The 17,791-nt window shown below is 38.9% G+C and overlaps 1 protein-coding gene across 1 annotated transcript in view; it reads right to left on the reverse strand.

Moving 5' to 3' along the window:
• The window catches only part of ANO5 (anoctamin 5), a 53,691-nt gene that overhangs the window by 11,856 nt on the left and 24,044 nt on the right, over window positions 1-17,791 (reverse strand). Inside the window, exons 6-14 of the mRNA XM_026850688.1 lie at window positions 12,480-12,548; window positions 11,066-11,350; window positions 10,609-10,722; window positions 8,605-8,720; window positions 7,574-7,708; window positions 6,226-6,331; window positions 6,076-6,136; window positions 4,293-4,444; window positions 456-530 (exon numbers count right to left, since the gene is read on the reverse strand). Coding sequence (XP_026706489.1) covers window positions 456-530; window positions 4,293-4,444; window positions 6,076-6,136; window positions 6,226-6,331; window positions 7,574-7,708; window positions 8,605-8,720; window positions 10,609-10,722; window positions 11,066-11,350; window positions 12,480-12,548 — 1,113 coding nt within the window. The remainder of the gene's footprint in view (window positions 1-455; window positions 531-4,292; window positions 4,445-6,075; window positions 6,137-6,225; window positions 6,332-7,573; window positions 7,709-8,604; window positions 8,721-10,608; window positions 10,723-11,065; window positions 11,351-12,479; window positions 12,549-17,791) is intronic.

Raw genomic sequence — 17,791 nt, forward strand, 5'->3', positions numbered from 1 at the left:
AAAAAAAAAAAAGTGCAGGAGAAAACAGACTCACAGAAATGGAGATGGAAGGTCAAGTTAGATTACACTGTCCACCCTGAAATTCACTCTGCAGATATTTCTACAGAGGAATATGTAGATATTTCACTGTAGTGAGTAATACTTGGGGTTTTTTACCTTTACAACTAATTTTTTCAGTATAGTCGATTAATAGCACATAAGCCAGAGAAAAAGTTATCCTTATGCTAACATGTCCAATCAAATTACTAATTAATGACAGATTTCCAAGGTGTCCCCCCCCCCTTTTTTTTTTTTAAATTCTATTGAAGCGCACTTTGCATGAAAGCAAGAAATCTGCAGAACAATAATAAAAGCGTGTTAATATCATGATTAAAACCAGTTTATGTTAATGTCATGATTAGTGATGCTCAGCAACTCTGATATGTGTTAAAGTGATGATTCAAAAAGATGCTCACCCAGAACAACACTGTAGTTCCTGAGATGCAGAACCGCACAGCCTGGCTAGTTATAGGCAAATAAGGCTCCATCTCCTGAAACAGTCAAGCAAGCACAGCACAGTTCACAAATCCAAAATCTTATTCTAACATCAAGCAGCACACAGAGCTCTCATCAGCTGTGTGAAAGTGCCCACATCTGAGGAAAACCATTCAGAAACCCCCTCTCTAGAAGGGCAGACAGGACTTCATTTTGAATGTGCTGGGGGGGAAAAAAAAAAAAAAAGTAACAAAATCAGGACAGAAGCAGCTATTAACCATGATAAAAGTAAGGACAGTACTTGGAAAGAATGGTTAAACCTTTCCAAAAATCAATCAGTAGCTGCAGGAAACAGACCACCTCCTTCATCAGCCGAACAGAACTGTTACTGTAAGGACAGGTCAGCTGTCATACAGCTCCGAGTCCAAAACTGGACTGAATTTTAAGAAACTCCTCATGTCGAAGCTTTTTAAAACAGTCATATATTTGGATGTACCATGTTTTTCCACACAGCCAGAGAGCATTTTCCTCCACTCCTTCAATTTTTTTATTTTTTTTTTTTTAATTGAAGAAATGGCTATATTCATTAGTTGCCAGTCTCAGGCAGCTAGGTCTTACCCAGGAGAGTATCCCCACATAGCACATGAACAATGTTCCATGTTCGTGGAAAGTTCTCTTTTTCGCAACCAATTCTACTTCCTAAAATATCAGATTACACGTGTTAAGAAAGGATCATTTAAGAACTAACACCAGTGGGAGAAGATTTAGTAAAAGATAATCTGAATTTGACAAATCTTTGGGACAAGGCATTGTAGCGTGCTTACGCTTCTAACTTGGACACAGGGGCAGAGATTACCACATGCATGTGCAATATCACTAAGTACATGGAACCAGAAAACGCTTGTTTTGAAACAGAAGATATTGAACTTGTAAAATGTTGTTGAAGGGATTCATTTTCTGTTTCACAAAAGCCCAGTATGCGCGGAACAGACCAGCATCATGTGGTGTAATCATGCTGAATACAATGTCTGCAACTGAGCTGCACATTTCTCCCCGATACAACCAGGCAGCAGGAAGTTTCACACGCGCTGTTTCTTTGACGGCAACATTCTTCAGTCAGTCAGCACGCTCACGTCAAAGTGATTTTGTTTGAAGTGTAATGTGGTGTTCTCTCAGGAGAGATATACTGCCTGAATCTCACTAAGTATACTTACTTAGCGCAATTATCAATACTGTAGTCTCAAGTCACAACAAGTTTTTTATTATAACAGTTAAAGGCTCTATTAACAGAACTATATAAACCAGCTGAAGATAAGATACAAGCACAGATTATCAGGTGACTTTGCACAGGCTCATTAAATTCTATAATTCTTTTGTATTAATAAATACTACATATATTCTATACTAAGAACAAATGTTTCACACATTCTAGGCTATTTGACAAGTTTTCTACTTTAGAACAAAATGTAAGCGATAATGTGCAATGACAGAGCCTAAGTTTGAATGGAATGCTTCATTATTTATGTAAATTAAGATTCTACCTTAATCAGCAAAACCAGATTTTAGCTATGATCTAGCTAGATAGTTTAGCACCATGAGCAAATGAGGTGTTAATTAAAGCCTCAAGATGGGCCATTTCTGTTTCAGTGCACCTAGAACTTTGAATCATGGCCAGGAATAATGAGGAAATAATTTTCTGAGCAAAGCAAATCCATCCTTGGGACACAAGAAATTCAGTGACCTGTATCCATATTACCTAATCAGTCTGCAGAATTCACTTATTCAAAAGCACTGTCCCTTCATGTGTTTGGTACTGCACATTATCTAGTGAAAGGAAATTACACTGCAGCATGGCTAACCTGTATGATTTGCTATAACTGGGTTTTGATAAGGATCACTGCTAAACCCGGCTGCACAAAAGCTTCTTTAAATTCACCAAGGTAATAAATTGATGTGTCATAAAATATTGTACAGTCACTGAATTTTCATGGTAATTGTTAATGCATACTTAGAAAGCACAGAGCAGCGTAGTACCTCACTCGAGATACGAAAAATATATTACTGTCCAATTTCTATTTTCTAAATAAAGTCCAAATAAACCATGCTACCAAAGAGATCTGCATGAATTTAGAGAACAATCTTCTCCCTCAGGACAGTGAGACAAATGCACCTCACCCGTGCCATCTCTGGCTGGGATCTGCCATGGCTCATTCACCTCGCCAGACTGCGGGTTTTGGTCTGTGCTGTACCTAACCACTGCTGAGGAGTCAGCCCATTGCTTCCCCATCTCACACAATTACCCTCGGCTGCAGCCCGTTACTTCAGAGCACACAAGGGCCACGAACCGCCTGTGTGAACTAGCTAATCAAAAACTGATTTACCTGAAACCATTTTCCTGAGAATGCAGAAATCAATACCTCAGCAGAGCTACACTCAAAATCACAGTACACAGTTATTGAAGATCTCTGCATAACTTGTATAGTGTACAGTCCAAGTGCACAAGTTACAGGTAGAACAGCAGCATAATTCAAGATAGAAGCAGCATAATTCAAGATAGAAGCCCTAAAAGACAGGGCTACAGTTTTATAAAACAATGATGCTTCCCATGTTCCTGCTAAGCTTCTCTTCCTCTTCTGAAGACTGTGTTACCCAAGTATAGTTATGACTAGTGAAAACAAGTTATTTATATGCAATTCTAGTAAGAGGAAGGATAATTTAAAAATGTCAATTTGAGGTAGTAGATGTTGTATTGGAATGCAACCATCTAATCCCTAAATTTGTCAAATAATTTCTACCTAAATTAAATTTAAATTGAGACCATTACCATCTAATAAGTATTTGTACACAGCACTTAAGAGAGTTAAATAGTGTGGTTAATTGTATCTCCATTAGATTTCAGACAAAGGGCTTCAGCAACCTTCATCTCTCTAGCGTTCCCCAAACTAGTTGTGTATCAGAACCAAAACCACAGCTAGTCCCACTTATTTATCTTTAGATCAAAACAACTGCTTCTTCATATGTTGTGTAGGGATGAGAAAGTGCTTTTCAAGGTGTGAAAATTTCAGACTCATCCCATGAAACATGAAGGACACTGTAAAGATGGTGATAGCCAAGTGAAAGCTATAAACTTTGCCTCTGTATTCCTGATTTATCAGTTCCAGTGGAAATTCAAATCAACAGAAAATAACTGAAGTTATGCACACACTCCAGAGGGAAAAACCCCACGTTCCATTATTCTGTGTCTAAAGCCTAGATAACAACGGCATCTGCAGGCAGAGAGCCATGGTCCAGGAGCTGGGGCATGCCTGTCGTGTGCAGGAGGCCGCTGTGCTGACAGCCCTCAGCTGCTGTTACCTTCAGAGCTGAAAGCAGGACCGCCACACCGCAACGGCCCCGTGCCCAGGGAAACACACCCCGGGATTTACTGGGGCTAACACAGCTGTGCTGCTGTCGGCAGCTAGCGGGCATCTCTGATACTAGTCACAGAGCACAAACCTCAGTACTCAACTGGGTGCCGTCAGTCAGAAAACAACGTGTTACCAAATTCTGCTTTGATATTCGATGCAATTTGCTGTGTTCAGCGAGGGCGTGGTGGGCGTCGTGGTGGTTCTACGTATTTCAGCCAAACTCACTGTGGTCATAAAGACTGCTCGGTGGGGCCTGCTCTGCTCCAGTGTAAACGCAGCACTGCCTACGTGTGTCACACAAACCTTTCCCTAGCCCTGACATACAGACACGCTCCGGAGACAGAACTCACGTTATCAAGCTGTCAGCACACAACAGAATTTGCATGCACATCAACCCAGCACGCTCATTACCTGCGTTACAGGATTCTTCTTCTTATGGGTACATTTGGCCTCGTACTCAGGCCTCAGCTGGAGCTGTTGTTGTTCCTCTTCAAAATCAACCAAATCCCACTCATATTTCAGTCTAGCTTGCCGTCTCTTCCAAAACTCCAAGAAAAGCGTAACTGCAATTTGGAAGTGTCAAAATTCAGTTATGGGAGAAGTGAACAGCTCACGAACCAAGTTAAACTTATTTCTGCACTGGCTCTATTCTGCAGTCTATTCTTTATCCTCACAGTGTGACCCATCTGGTTTTTTGCACTGTCTATTAAAGTTCACAGCTAAAACCATAATATGGATTAAGTAATTATTAGATAATTGAACTCCAGAAGTTGGTGACAAGGAAGATGCCAAGACAGGATATGGCTATTTCCATAGTTATGATGACCACGTTCAATTACAGTTTAACTACTTTTCATATGCAAATAGCATCACGGAATTAACACAGGAACATTATAATTCAACTAACTGCTTGTGGATAAACCTGTTACACAAGAACAACTACTGCAAATCAACAGGACTGTTTTCAAGTAGTATGTTCAAAGATTTCTGTTGCTTTTTGATGATTTGTGGATATCATGGTCATTTTAAAGATAGTGAATGATGCTTTTCATACAATCAAGAGTGAGGCTGGCTTAAGAAATTTTTAAGACACTAGAGGGAATAAACATATCTAAAATAAACAAATATAAAAGTTATAATACTATGTTACATTTTAAAGGCCCTCTATAAACTACTTTAGCATGTAAACCTTTAGTAATCTGATTGTTCTTATTTGAACTGGAGAGGCTTTACGGTCCACACAAACACAGGAAAACTTATCTTCTGCAGTTCTAAAATCTTTTGCTGATACTTCCTGAACAACTAATCCATGTCACTCAAATGCTAGTGCTTAAAAGCAAGAAAAGATTAGTAAAACTGACATACAAAGTTATCTTACTCTTTTTTTTTTTTTTGAGAATTCTTTGTGAAAAAAGTTAGTGGCTAGGTCCTTCTTTAAGAAACACACAAATAGATCTTTCTATGAGCACACACAGATCTTTGTGTGTTAATGAAATATCTATATTCAAATCAAAGATTTAATAATGATATTTCATACAAACTGTATGAAACAGGAGACAAAGTATTTAAGGAAATAAGAAACAATACCCTGCATCTACAAACCCATTCACAGAGTTTAAGAAAAGAACAGGTATTCAAGACACTATGATCTTAAAGTCTGAACAAGTTATCACTTGGTGTGAAACCATGCTTAGAGAGGCAGGAAATCCACTTATTTTTGCACCACCAAAACATACTGTAATGTAAGAACCTCACTGGAGTAGAAGCCAACTGATTCTCATCCTAGAAGTGCTGCTCATAAAGTGGTAGTGCTGGATCACCATCCAGTGCAAGGGCACAAAAGCTCTCCACGCCCTCAGAGGGACACTGCAGGGCTTAGCAGAGAGGGCTCTCACAAGGGCTGCATAACGGTTGGACTACTCTGTCTTAGGTTACTAAGGAAAGAAACAAGTGTTAGCAGCTAAAGAGCACGCAATGCTTATGATACCCTCGATATCTGCTGGATTTTGTTTGGGTTTTTTTAAGCCTAATTCCTCTGTAACTTTAAATTATTTTTAGTCTTTCATCACTTCTGCATCTGAGGCAGAATATTAAAGCGAAGCCATTATTCCTCTTCTTCCCGCTTCCAGTGTCCCTCAGCAGTTTGGACGAGATCTCCTTATCGCTTGACATAAAACTTATCAAGTGTACTCACCCCATATGCCCATGAAAATGGCAAAAAAAAGAGTTGCCACGTTGTCAAACAAATGGGAATACTACAACAGAAAACACAGGAACAGGTCAATACCAAAACAGTTTTCAGTATGAACAAAAGTGACAAGCAGCTGGAGAGCCAGATACGGACCTGTGAGGACTCACAGGTGGTGTTTAGTCGCCAGTACTCGCAGTCTTGGTCACAAAGAGGGCACATGATGATCTCTCCTCCGATTGCAGGGTCACAGATTTCTTTGCTGAGGAGAAAAACATTGTACAGCATCTGTTTTCATAGCATCTCTCAAGAGGTGCTATATGAAATTCATTTTTTAAAAACAAAATAAAGGGCTTCATTTGTTCAAAGCTCGACCTCTGCAGCTTCACAGAGAAGATGCCAAGTTTTGTCACATTCACTGGTGTTAACCTATGGTTGGTCAGGGCAAGCCAAGAAATGCAGCAGCTGCTACAAAGAGGACAACTAGCAATTCACTTGGTAGGGGCTTTCCAACTCTATCAGTAATGAGTCAAAAGCCTGTAAGGAGCTGTACTGCACATGCATGGCTTACAGGTGAGATGAACCATGTTATTTCTCATCAGGTTAGTAATGCATTAAAACCACCTTTTCTAAAAGCAGCTAAAAATTCAGCTTTGCTTTCTACAGTAAAATTTGCTACTTGAATTTGATTACTACAGTGGGTGTAGTTTACAATTCTGTGATAGTTGTCCAGCATCCAGAGAAATCTCAACATCTACAGCAGTATTCCCAGGTGAATTCTGAACCTAGACAAAATCTAAGTCTCAAAAATACATAATTCAATAGAATGGATGAAAATTTTATTCATCCTTTATGGTTAAAACTCAAAATTTTCTGGAAGCCTTCTTATATAAAACAGTGAGCAACGAAGTGTCAACTCTCTTTTCCTCTCCCCACTCATCCACACCCCTCTGCCAAATCCGTGAATACAAGTTATCTTGGGACCCTTGAAGAAACAAATGCAATGTTTGTTTAAAAAGAAGCAAACTGGCTTCTGACATAATGGATTCCTCTTTGACAGGAGAGCACTACTGATCTGTCCTGTACTCATGCTTTTGGTGGTTAGGACAAATGACAACCTACAGAAACAGGTCAACGGACTACTCTGTGAGATAGATTAAAATAGAAAAAGCTTACGGCAACAAGAAACACTTGAAACAATTTTGAGAGAAGTCAGCGGTAGTCTTAGAGCTTCATGTATTGCAGGTACTCCAATATAAAAAGCTATTGCCAAATGGCAATAAAGCATTGCTTTTAACCTACAAATTGAGTCTTTCTAATTAATAGCCACAAGTTCTGCATTAGCCATCCACCACTATTTCAGACAATAAAGACAGCTGAAGAACAAATCTGCTCTGACAAGCTTTAAAAGCTTGTTAACTGTTTTTTTCTGCAAGAACAAAAATTTTCACATTGCTTAGTTTTTCCCATTATAAGCCCAGGAGATTTTCAACATTACGCTCACCTGCTCATATTTTCATCCATTGTAAACAAGCCGTAAAGAAAACAGATTAAGCCAACAACTGCTGCAAGGAATAACATCTCAGTGTAAAATCCTAGCCAGGCAAAATAGATTCCAATCTTCTCACCATAGTACTTCCTAAACACAAAAAAATGCAATTAATAGGAATACAAAGCAAAGTTTGAAACTGCAATAGAGCAAACTGGCCAGAGTCAAAATGAAACACTTGGCAAAATTCTCCCTTAATGGAACGGTAAATAGGTTGATGTACACTGGAAAAATGAGGTTTGAGGCTAGCTGGGAGAAGTTACTCAGGCTGAATGAACAGAATATATGGCCTCTGTTCACCCTTTTTTTCCTCCTTAACAGAAGATCCATCTTGAAAAAAATTACTCTTTCTCCTTTCCACAGGACAATGTAGATGAAGATTTACTTTTCTGATTTTCCAAGGAGTTAGACAAATGAAGCTGGGCACAACAGTTGTGATGATATGGTTAGAATGAGTGGATAATTCACAGAAATACAACTGTTTGTGTTACAAAGGGGGCAATTGTAACCTGTGAATAAAGTACCATTTTTGTTGTATGACTGAATCAAATCGATCTTGGATAAGGTTATTTTATATTTGGGTTTAATACTGAATTAAGAGTCTAGCTTCAAAACTGATTTTATCAGTGTTTTTCAAGTCTGTCTTAAAATTCAAATCAATCTTTAAAAACTGTGGCAGATATTGATTACAAAATGCAAGTTATTCTTCGCATGTGTTTCTCTACAGCTGATTTATCTGTAAAATACCTGACCCCAGGAGCACTGGCTAGATTCAAAGTGGCTTAATTTGAGATAAAACATTTTTCCAGTTTCTAGTAAAAACCTGTGTTGCGTCCTCTAAGGACCCAGTGCCCAATTAAGTACCTGATTCTCATCAGATCTTAGAAGTAGTAAAAATTTCCCAGCAGGATGAAGCTACAAATGCACACACACTCATATTGCAGTGAAAACCAAGTAAATATAATAAAACACAGTTGGGATTTTACCTGATGAGGTCCAAAGGCTGTTCTTTGTAGAACCGCAAGAAGCGGGCCCACTCCATGTAGAGCGTGTATCTCTCATTCTCACAGTTCGGATCGTTTGCCTTTTTCCAGTACTGGCACTGTGAGCAAATCAGAGTAAAGGCACAACAGCTCATCGACAGACTCAAATACTATGTTGAAAGAAACAAACATTCATGTTGATGCATTCCTCTTAAGATGGTGCCAATTAAAATAATTTGAAAGTCAAACTTAGCACTGTACTTCACCACTTTACTGAAGTAGAATCCTTTTATGTAAAGTTTTAAGATAATGCACATTTACAGAAAACATCTGTCAATCTTAGACATTGTCTGCCTGCACTGTAACCCCATCACATTAGGTCACACCGGCTTTGTGTTGGTACCACACTTGTTCACACCGGGAGATTACTGCAGTGAATGGGTTGTTCCTTTACACGGGTGTAGCATTACGCAACTGCAGAACCTCAAGCTTCCCTAAAGTAGAAAAATCACCACTTTACTCAAGTTCAGTAAAGGTGATGCATATTTAAATCCTGTCCTTTGTATTTCAGTCTCATTGTAAATTGTGCAGCCAAAAGCATTTCACTGAGAGATGGAAACTAGGTGATATAAATTCAACTTGTTTCCTGCCTCCAGCCACAGCACTATGATGTACTCTGTGCTGTGGCTTCTCAAGGTGTAAGGCAAGGACATGCAAAATGAAATCCAGACACTAATTAGCTTAGTGGTGTTCCTCACTACCTGCCAAATGCTAAGAAAATATTGGAACTTCATCAAGTTTCCTAGGAATTAAACAGCACAAAATAACTGCAGTTCGTGACAGCCCTTGTAATTTTATTTTGTGTTGTAGAGCTCTGCCTTTACGAAATATTTGGCTACGTCAAAGATTCAGTTTGTGATCTTGGTTTTCCTTTTATTCTGGATGTCTCTCACAAAGAACAGCATGAAAAATTGGTTTCTAAATAGAAGTCAGGAAGTTTAAACAACCTAAAGTTTGCATTTAAAAATATTTTTAAAGGGTAAATAGTTCTTATTTAGACAACGATTTGTAAGCCTTCTCATGATTTTTGGCATTTTTTTCACGTGACTTCTTAGCATTTAAGGTTGGTTGTACTGCTTTGTGTTCTCTATGATTTTGGTAGTCCCAACAGTATAAACCAAGTATAAAGCACTTCCGAGGCTAGACTAGTCTTCTACAGCCTAGACTCTTATCAGCTAAACTTTCCCCCTGAAAACCTAAAGAATGCCCATTCATACATTTCTTTTTGTTTTCTAAGGAAGGACAAAAATACTTGAAACATCCCAAAATATGAATCTATATGAAGTATTTAAAAACATGTTGTGGTAGAACTCACAGATATAAATAAGCAGTTTAAGTTCACTAAAGCTTTGTGATAAATCTGAAATAACTATTGAAAACAAGGAAAGAATTTAAGATTCACGCAACGAATTAAACATTCAGAAGCTCACCAAAGCTCACCTGGAGATGGACACGTGACCACCCCCCACTGAACTGTAGGGCACATGCAACTCCTCTGACTTGAGTCCCAACCCAGTATGATCCCGAGAGTATTTACATAACTACAGGTAGTATGCACTGCCTGTACACACCCTATACACACACAGCTGAGTGCATGCACCTACAGTAGGTGTTGATTCCTTGTTATAATCTTTCCAGTGTATTACCACATAACCTGCATCATAAACATTATAGAAAAATACTATGGAATAAGTCTTACAAATTATATGAGTGACATATAAGTATACCCTAGCAACTCATCCACAGGAAGAAACATTTCAGGACATAAAAAACAAGTAGTAAGGGTGGCAGATATGTCTTGTGTATTATAAAACAGAATCAATTACTGGGACAAATGGAAGGGTTTGAGTACATTTTCATTTCTGCTGGAAATGGCAAATGTCACAGCAGGTGAAAGAGTAAAAACACTAGGAAATGCTCAAGGGAGCAGAAAGCTAAAATACTTACATCGTGAAGAGGATATGCAGCTGTGTAAGTGCCATTATTTAGCAGTCTCTTAATCCCAAATTTTTTCTTCCCTTCTTCTGTTCCATATGGACAACGTGTAAGAATGTAATTAACCTGAGAATCAAACACAAGAATTTCAGACCTTTGCTATTTTAAGGCCATTTAAGAGAAATTGATAATGGTTGTGCACTGCATACAGTCTGCAGGAACAACACACAAAAGCAAAAAGTGCTTCTCCCTGCATGAGACCACTGAGGGCATGCTTGCCTCATGGACATCCAGAAGATCCATGCCAACACGTACTCTTCCAGATTTCTAAAGAAGATGAGCAGGCACCTAGGCTTCCTCGTATTTACCCACAGATATCACAGTTTATATAGTCCTTCCTTGCATGAATATTCCAATGGGACCATGTAAACCTACACGTAAATATAGGTAGTCAAATTCACATACGTACTATTCTGTTTCTCATGGACGGTGAGAAGAAAGTGCTCTCGTCATTAATGAGGTACAGCTCCTGCTTGTCCCTGCTGAATGGTGCCGTGAAATAATCTGGTTCAGGGTGCATCACCTTCTCGGGAAGCCTGAGAGGTGCAAGCATACAGTCCAGAGGGTTCTCCACCGTTGAGGGAATGTCGTTTTCCTTGATAGGAACTTTAATGTTCAGCACTTCTGCATATGTGATCAGAACATCCCATGTGGCATGGATCTTCACAAAACAAATCTTGCCATCTTCAGATTCCTGCCCCAGGAAAGTTAAAGCACACATCAGACTAAACTGCATTTTATTGCAAGATTTATGAGAACACTTGTTATACAAAATTGATTTCCTTTTACATATTTGTGAAAGCTTTTTTTAAAAAAAAAAAAAAAAGGAGGGGGAAGAGGGGGCCATTTATATGGTTTTTAACTGACAAGCTTATCCAAGTGGTTGTTTGTTCATAAGGATAATCTCCGCACTACTAAAAGCTCACAAAGGCTTTTGAAACTACATTAATCATGTACACTGAGGCCTGAAAACTCTCATTGCCCTCTGAGCACGTTGGAGACAGGAGGGTTTGCTACGCAGGGCTGGCCACTGGCAGCCCACACATCCTGCTGGCCACCGTGCCGGGCTGTGAAGCTGTTCTCTCTCCTCGAGGAGCCGTTTCCATACAGCAGAGTAGTGTGTACAAGATGCCTTGCAAAAAGGAGTTACCAACCAGAGCCAAGATCTGTTACAGCCTCGCAGCTATAAGGAATAATCTTATCATAGGCCTCACCCGACAGTTTATGTTCCTCCAGTGTTCCTCTCCATACAGAGGAGAAAATGGCAATCAAAATATTTTTAACATGCTGTTCAATGAACCTCCATCTATGCACGTTACAGAGTCTGAACTTCAAGAGCAATTTTGCTCTAGTCAATCTCTAGCAGAAAAAAGGGCGCACTGTTCTCTAGTTATTAAACAAAACAGTGACACTGATCAGTCATCTTCAAGTCCTTTCTCATAATTACAAGATCCAGCGGGTATACGCTAATCCATTCACTGATTCCAAACATGCTACTAGGTGTTAGGTGGGATTAAATCGAGCTGTCAGCATGCTTCCCTTTTACATGGGTTTAAATAAAGTCACAGGTATTCTGGAACTGCTTTCTTTTTGTTATGAAATCAAAAGCAATTACTGCCTCCTGAATCAAGAAATTACTTTTTTTCCACAATTTTTATGAACATATCTGTAAAAACAACTCAGACATATTAAGCTTGTTTCACCTAAATTAGTCATGCTCCACTGAAATCCACTAGAATATCGTTTTTCTCAAAGAAACAAAGTGGTATATATTAATTTGTAATTTGGAGGTCTGTTGCTTTGGTCCTAATTTTTCTTTTTACCTTCTTGTCTTCTCTTTCTAGTTTCAAACCAGCATTTTCCAGATTTCTCTCAAATTCTTTTCTTCTTTCCTGAAGAGAAATAAACACACTTTATTAACTGACAAAGGTAGCAACTAACCAATCACTTACTGATGACTTCACTGAGCTTCACTCCTCCTAACTGATGACAACCCCTTGATGCTATGCGACCTTTGTTAAAGCAATCAGACCACCAGACAAAAGCCAGCTGATGCATACCAGGCCACTTCGGAGTGAAGGCAATGCATCAGGAATTGCACTGACTAGCACCAGGAAATCTATTTGTTAGGAACAGGCTCATAAACTGCAATTTTGTTAATCAGAGTTAAGTCAGGTGTCCTGAGCATTTCTGACTCTTTGGGAGGGTGGTGTGTTATGTTTCAAGTTTAGATATATTGCTAAGAGAATGGTAAAACTAGAAGAAAAATTCTGGAGGCATCTGGAACACTGACCACTTACAGGGACATCTATTTAGCAGTTTCGCAATCAAGCCTGATACAGATGTTCAAGTACTGATTACAGATAATCCAAACTATGCTTCACAAACAACATAACTGTAAAACTAGATAAGACTAACAAATCATCATGTTTAAGATTCCATAAGTCAGTGCGGACTTCATACAGAGGAGAGATAACAAAACCTGCCAGTGGCAGCGCATGATGGCTGCACGACCTCTGGGAGTTTGACACTCTTCCTGAGCTCTGTATTTACCAAGTAATTCTTAGGTGGTGTCTTCAGGTAAAAACATTTTCTTCCCCTCTTTCTATGTAGAATTTTTGCTCCTATTGGGAGACTGAACTAATTTCCTTTTAGTTATATAAGATTTGCTGAAGAATGGCCAGAATAACTACAAGTTAAGCTAAATACTGAGCCCAGGCCTCTTTAGAACACGCTAGCTAGACTACCAATTTATTTCTAGCTAAAACCTGCAATGCTGTGTAATGTTTTCTCTATTGAAAAGTCTTAAATAACTTTTTCCAACCAACTTAAAAAAACCCAAACACCCCAGTCCTCAGCCAATTTCCTTTTCCTGCGTGTCTGTGAGGAGCAGGCTGCCCTCTTTGCATAGCTGTTTGCATAAACTACTTGGATAAATGAATACAGACTGAACAAGAGCTTTAATGGCCCTCAAATCTATCTATAAGGTGTACTGATACATTCTCTTATGTTAGTGGCCTTGCCCGTTTACCTGTCATATCTGATTTTGCCAAATATAATTAGATATTAGATTATACATTGGCATAATAAATTTGCAAATATAATTCCTGAGTCCGAGCCCATGCTGGGGGCAGATGCAATCCCATGCACTATTTATTCATTAACGAATCCCACAAACCCGCCTACATGCACCTGTATAAGCACACCAAAGAACTTCTTTGCTGACCTGGTGACGTAATCAAGAACAATACAGCTAAAAGGTGATTTATGATTACATTTTAAAGTGCTATATATAAATCTAACATTCAACCCTGGTACCCAAAGCTACGTGCTATCCTGGACTACATTTTCTCCAAACAAAGCACGCTGGTGTGCATTCTTTCCCCAGCAACCACTGGAGGAGAGCCAAGCAAGTCTGCTCCGAGGGCTGTCTGCCACCACACAACCCAGCCAGCTAGCTCCTCAGCTTAATAACAGGCAGAGACAAAGGGTCTGGCCCCACCTTACTGATCTTTTCTTACTACACAGCTAGCATGACAAATTGCAGTGCTCTAATAGAAATTATGCTCTTTTTACCACCTCTTAAGCCACCTTCTCTGAATGCCATGCGAATGTACTGTACTTTCACCACCTTTAAAAGGGAATCAAACTCCTGAAAAAAACGCTCCTCCTTTTCTTGCTGAATACTGGATTTCTTCATGTTGCCATCAAAGGTTTAAAATGGACAAAATGTACCCTTGGACCAGTGCTATTTTAATATATATTTGTAATAATTTTAAGCTTCCTGTCCCAAACCTGCAAAGTTAGACCTGGTGCAGATATTTGTGACTCTGCCACAGATGCCACTCTGCAGTCAGAGGGAAACAACATAAGTAATCACATTAGTGAAGACCAGTAATAGCAGGCTAATACTGTTCCTCCCATTTTGTTTAAGTACAGTCCTTAAGCCTCTCCAAAGCATCTGTAACAGACTGAAACCACATTTTCCGAGCCCACTGTGGCCTATATAGGAGAGGCCAGCAGAGCATTCACCTCTCCGAGCACTCTGCACACTTCTACAGGGTTAACTTTACCATCTAACATTTGCTTGGCTGTAATGAACCACCCCAGTAAGATTAACAAAGCAAGATCCAAAGTCCAGTGGTACTAATATGCCCAATGCAGATGTAACACTGTGTGATTAGGGACCTAAGGAAGATCGACAACTTATCAACCTGCTTCTTGATAACAATGCTGTTAATTTATTGTTGTTACTAGCACTAACAAGAAAATAAAATAATTTTAAGTTCACAACATACTATTCCGTCATCAAACTCCTTTTCCTTGCTTTCCCCCTTCCTTTAGACAGGGTATGTCAAGCTTACAAAAACCTTTTCTATATCAGGATGCTTGGGCTTATTCTAACTGCAGTCACGTGTAGGATGCTGGTAAATAAGCATGGCCTTTTGGATCAATCACATGCTAAAAGATGATCTATTATAAAGATCATATCCTGGTCATACATGAATAATTTAGTAGATACTTTTAAAAATCGGACTATTTTCCATGTTCACATGCATTTCATATATGGGTAAGATATTTCCATTTATCTGCTAGAGGCTTTGAGGAATAACATATTGTCCCATAAAAATGTGATCCTAATTTTTGTTCAGAGAGACTTTGTAGTTAGGATTTATTCATGCCGTTCACAGAAGGCAAGTTCAAAACAGTTTAAGCTGTAAAGTTTATGGGGAACATCAAAGAAGTTAATGCATTTGTTCTACATAAAGCTAAAGGAGATGAGCTGACCATCTCCTACATCTGTATCAGGACTATGTTGAAAAACATGAAGAAATTCATTATTCATCCCTTTCTTAGAAATGTAGAAAAAAGCTGTTTCCTGGAGACAACAAAACCATTTGTAACAACTGTTAATTCTCTTCCCATGAACATTTCTATTCTTAGCTGTTACATTTTGCTGTATCACTGTACTGCAGTAGAAGAAATTCACATCTCTTTCCTGCGACACTGTACTTGCTTTTGTACAGTCATGTCAGACATTCCAAAGGCTGCAGTTCATCACTATTTACATCTTGTTCCCACAAAGACAACAGCACAGTACTTCTAGGCTAAAAAGTCTGCATTAATTTATGGGCATATTCACTGTATAAAGGTCTATGCTGGACATAAAACCAGGGCAAATTTAATTTTCTTCGCGCATTCCCCAAGAATAGTGCAAAAACTCACAGACCATAACAATGAAACCTTCACGCCTGTCCGCCCTGCACCTGCAGAGCTAACCTACAGGGCCACAGAGCAAAGACCTCCTCCCATGGGGCCGTAAACTCTTTTGCAAGTAACAAGACATCTACAGAATTAAACTTCACAAAATCTGATGCAGATGCTCTACTCTTTTGAAGAGAGAAATGTTTCTTCCTAACCAAGTGCATTTTTCCCCTCAAAGAGGAACTTCAGTGTTAGCTGCTAGCTCTTAGGTTCTCCCTGTTGTGAATCCTTCAGTCAATTATGACACCTGTGTACGTGGCCTCTGGTCTGGCAGGTTCCTGGCACCCTCCAAAGACCTATAAACCAATGAGGAGGAAATTTCTGCACACAGCATGAATGAGAGACTAGAGTGAGCATCTGGCTCGTTTTCCTTCCCACTTGAAACATTACCTAAATAGTCTCCATTTCTTCCCTCGTGTTATTTGAGTATGACTAATGGGAAAGTTTATTTTAAGAGTTGCTTTCACATATTTTGCATGGCTATCTTTTTCTCTCTACACTGATTGGTCTCCTCTTCCTTCTTTTTTAAAGTCATTTGCTTTATGGTAGAAGGGGGAATCTAGCTAGGACTGCAGTTTGACAAAGAGTCAGGGCGAGTTTGAAAAACTATGCGTCACATAAACCTATGGTGCTTAGCCGTAACATAACCCTGGTCTCCCAAGCAAATATACTGAACGTGGCCAGCTGAGAAAAGCAGACTGTGAGATGCTTAAGATGGGAAAAGCACTGAAGATTGTGACAGAGATTCTTGCTTTTTTTGAGGTGACAAGAATATGATGCAGGAGCTGCGTTCTACACGGGATCACATTTGCATATAGGAAGCATAAGTCCTTTGAAAACAGTATTTCCTTCATAAAGGAAAGTAAGCACTAAGCAGTTTTTTGAACAGCCCAACTGTACAGTTTTTGTTCAAAGGCAATTATGACTTTTCATTATGAAACACTTTAATATGACCAGATACAGGTGAGAAACATTATTTACCTTGCAGACCTTTAGTTTTGATCATGATTTTGTCATAAGCCTCTGTATAATTAATTTTCTTCAGAAAGCCTTATCTTTCAGAATAATGTGATTACATGAGAATGAAGTCTTTTGGTTTGTTGTTTTGTTTTGCTTTAAAGAACAAACTTTGGAAATATATATTGGAAAGACTAGTTTGTAAATGCAACCTCTCCTGGCTCAGAAAAAAGCCAGTGAATAAAGAGGGGGAGGAAAAAAAAATTAAATCCCCGCAATTGTTATTATTTAAACACAATGCTTATAGAGAACTTACTGTTCATCTTGACAGCATCTCATAGTACTGGATTTTTTAAATAGCTTGAATTTACGTATATTAGTCAAGTTAGACCTCAAGGGTCAGTATGAGCAAGGATACATGTCATTTACTGAGTCCGTCTGACCTACTGGTACCGTTCTGGCAACCGTGTCTGGGTGGGAAAGTTCAGGGAGGGTGGCTGACCAGCATTTTAGAGAAAGCCTGTACTTCATGCTCTGTTATGTAGGAGATCTATCGAAGCCACTTCAAATACTCTTCTAGAACACTGAATACATGCATATAGAGCGCACATCAAGCACAGGGAGGAGTTCAAAGAGGAGCTCTGTGTTTATTTTGCTCAGAGTATTAACAAAATAAAGTCTTAAAAGGAAAGTTGCATGGATTCTTACATCTAAGAATCCATTTCTGCTCTAACTAAAGTTAGATGGGGATAGGGAAAAAAAGTTACTATCACAACTTATTTGGATAATGCTTTGCTTATTTAAAAGAAACTTCATTCATTTAAGTATTTACAGATACAGTTTTATCAAAGCCACAGCTAACAATAAGACTGTTAAATGAAGAAAGCAAAATCATTTGGATTACTTGGCACTG

This window comes from Athene cunicularia (assembly GCF_003259725.1).
Source record: "Athene cunicularia isolate RWA chromosome 5 unlocalized genomic scaffold, athCun1 chr5_part3, whole genome shotgun sequence".
Lineage (NCBI taxonomy): Eukaryota > Metazoa > Chordata > Aves > Strigiformes > Strigidae > Athene > Athene cunicularia.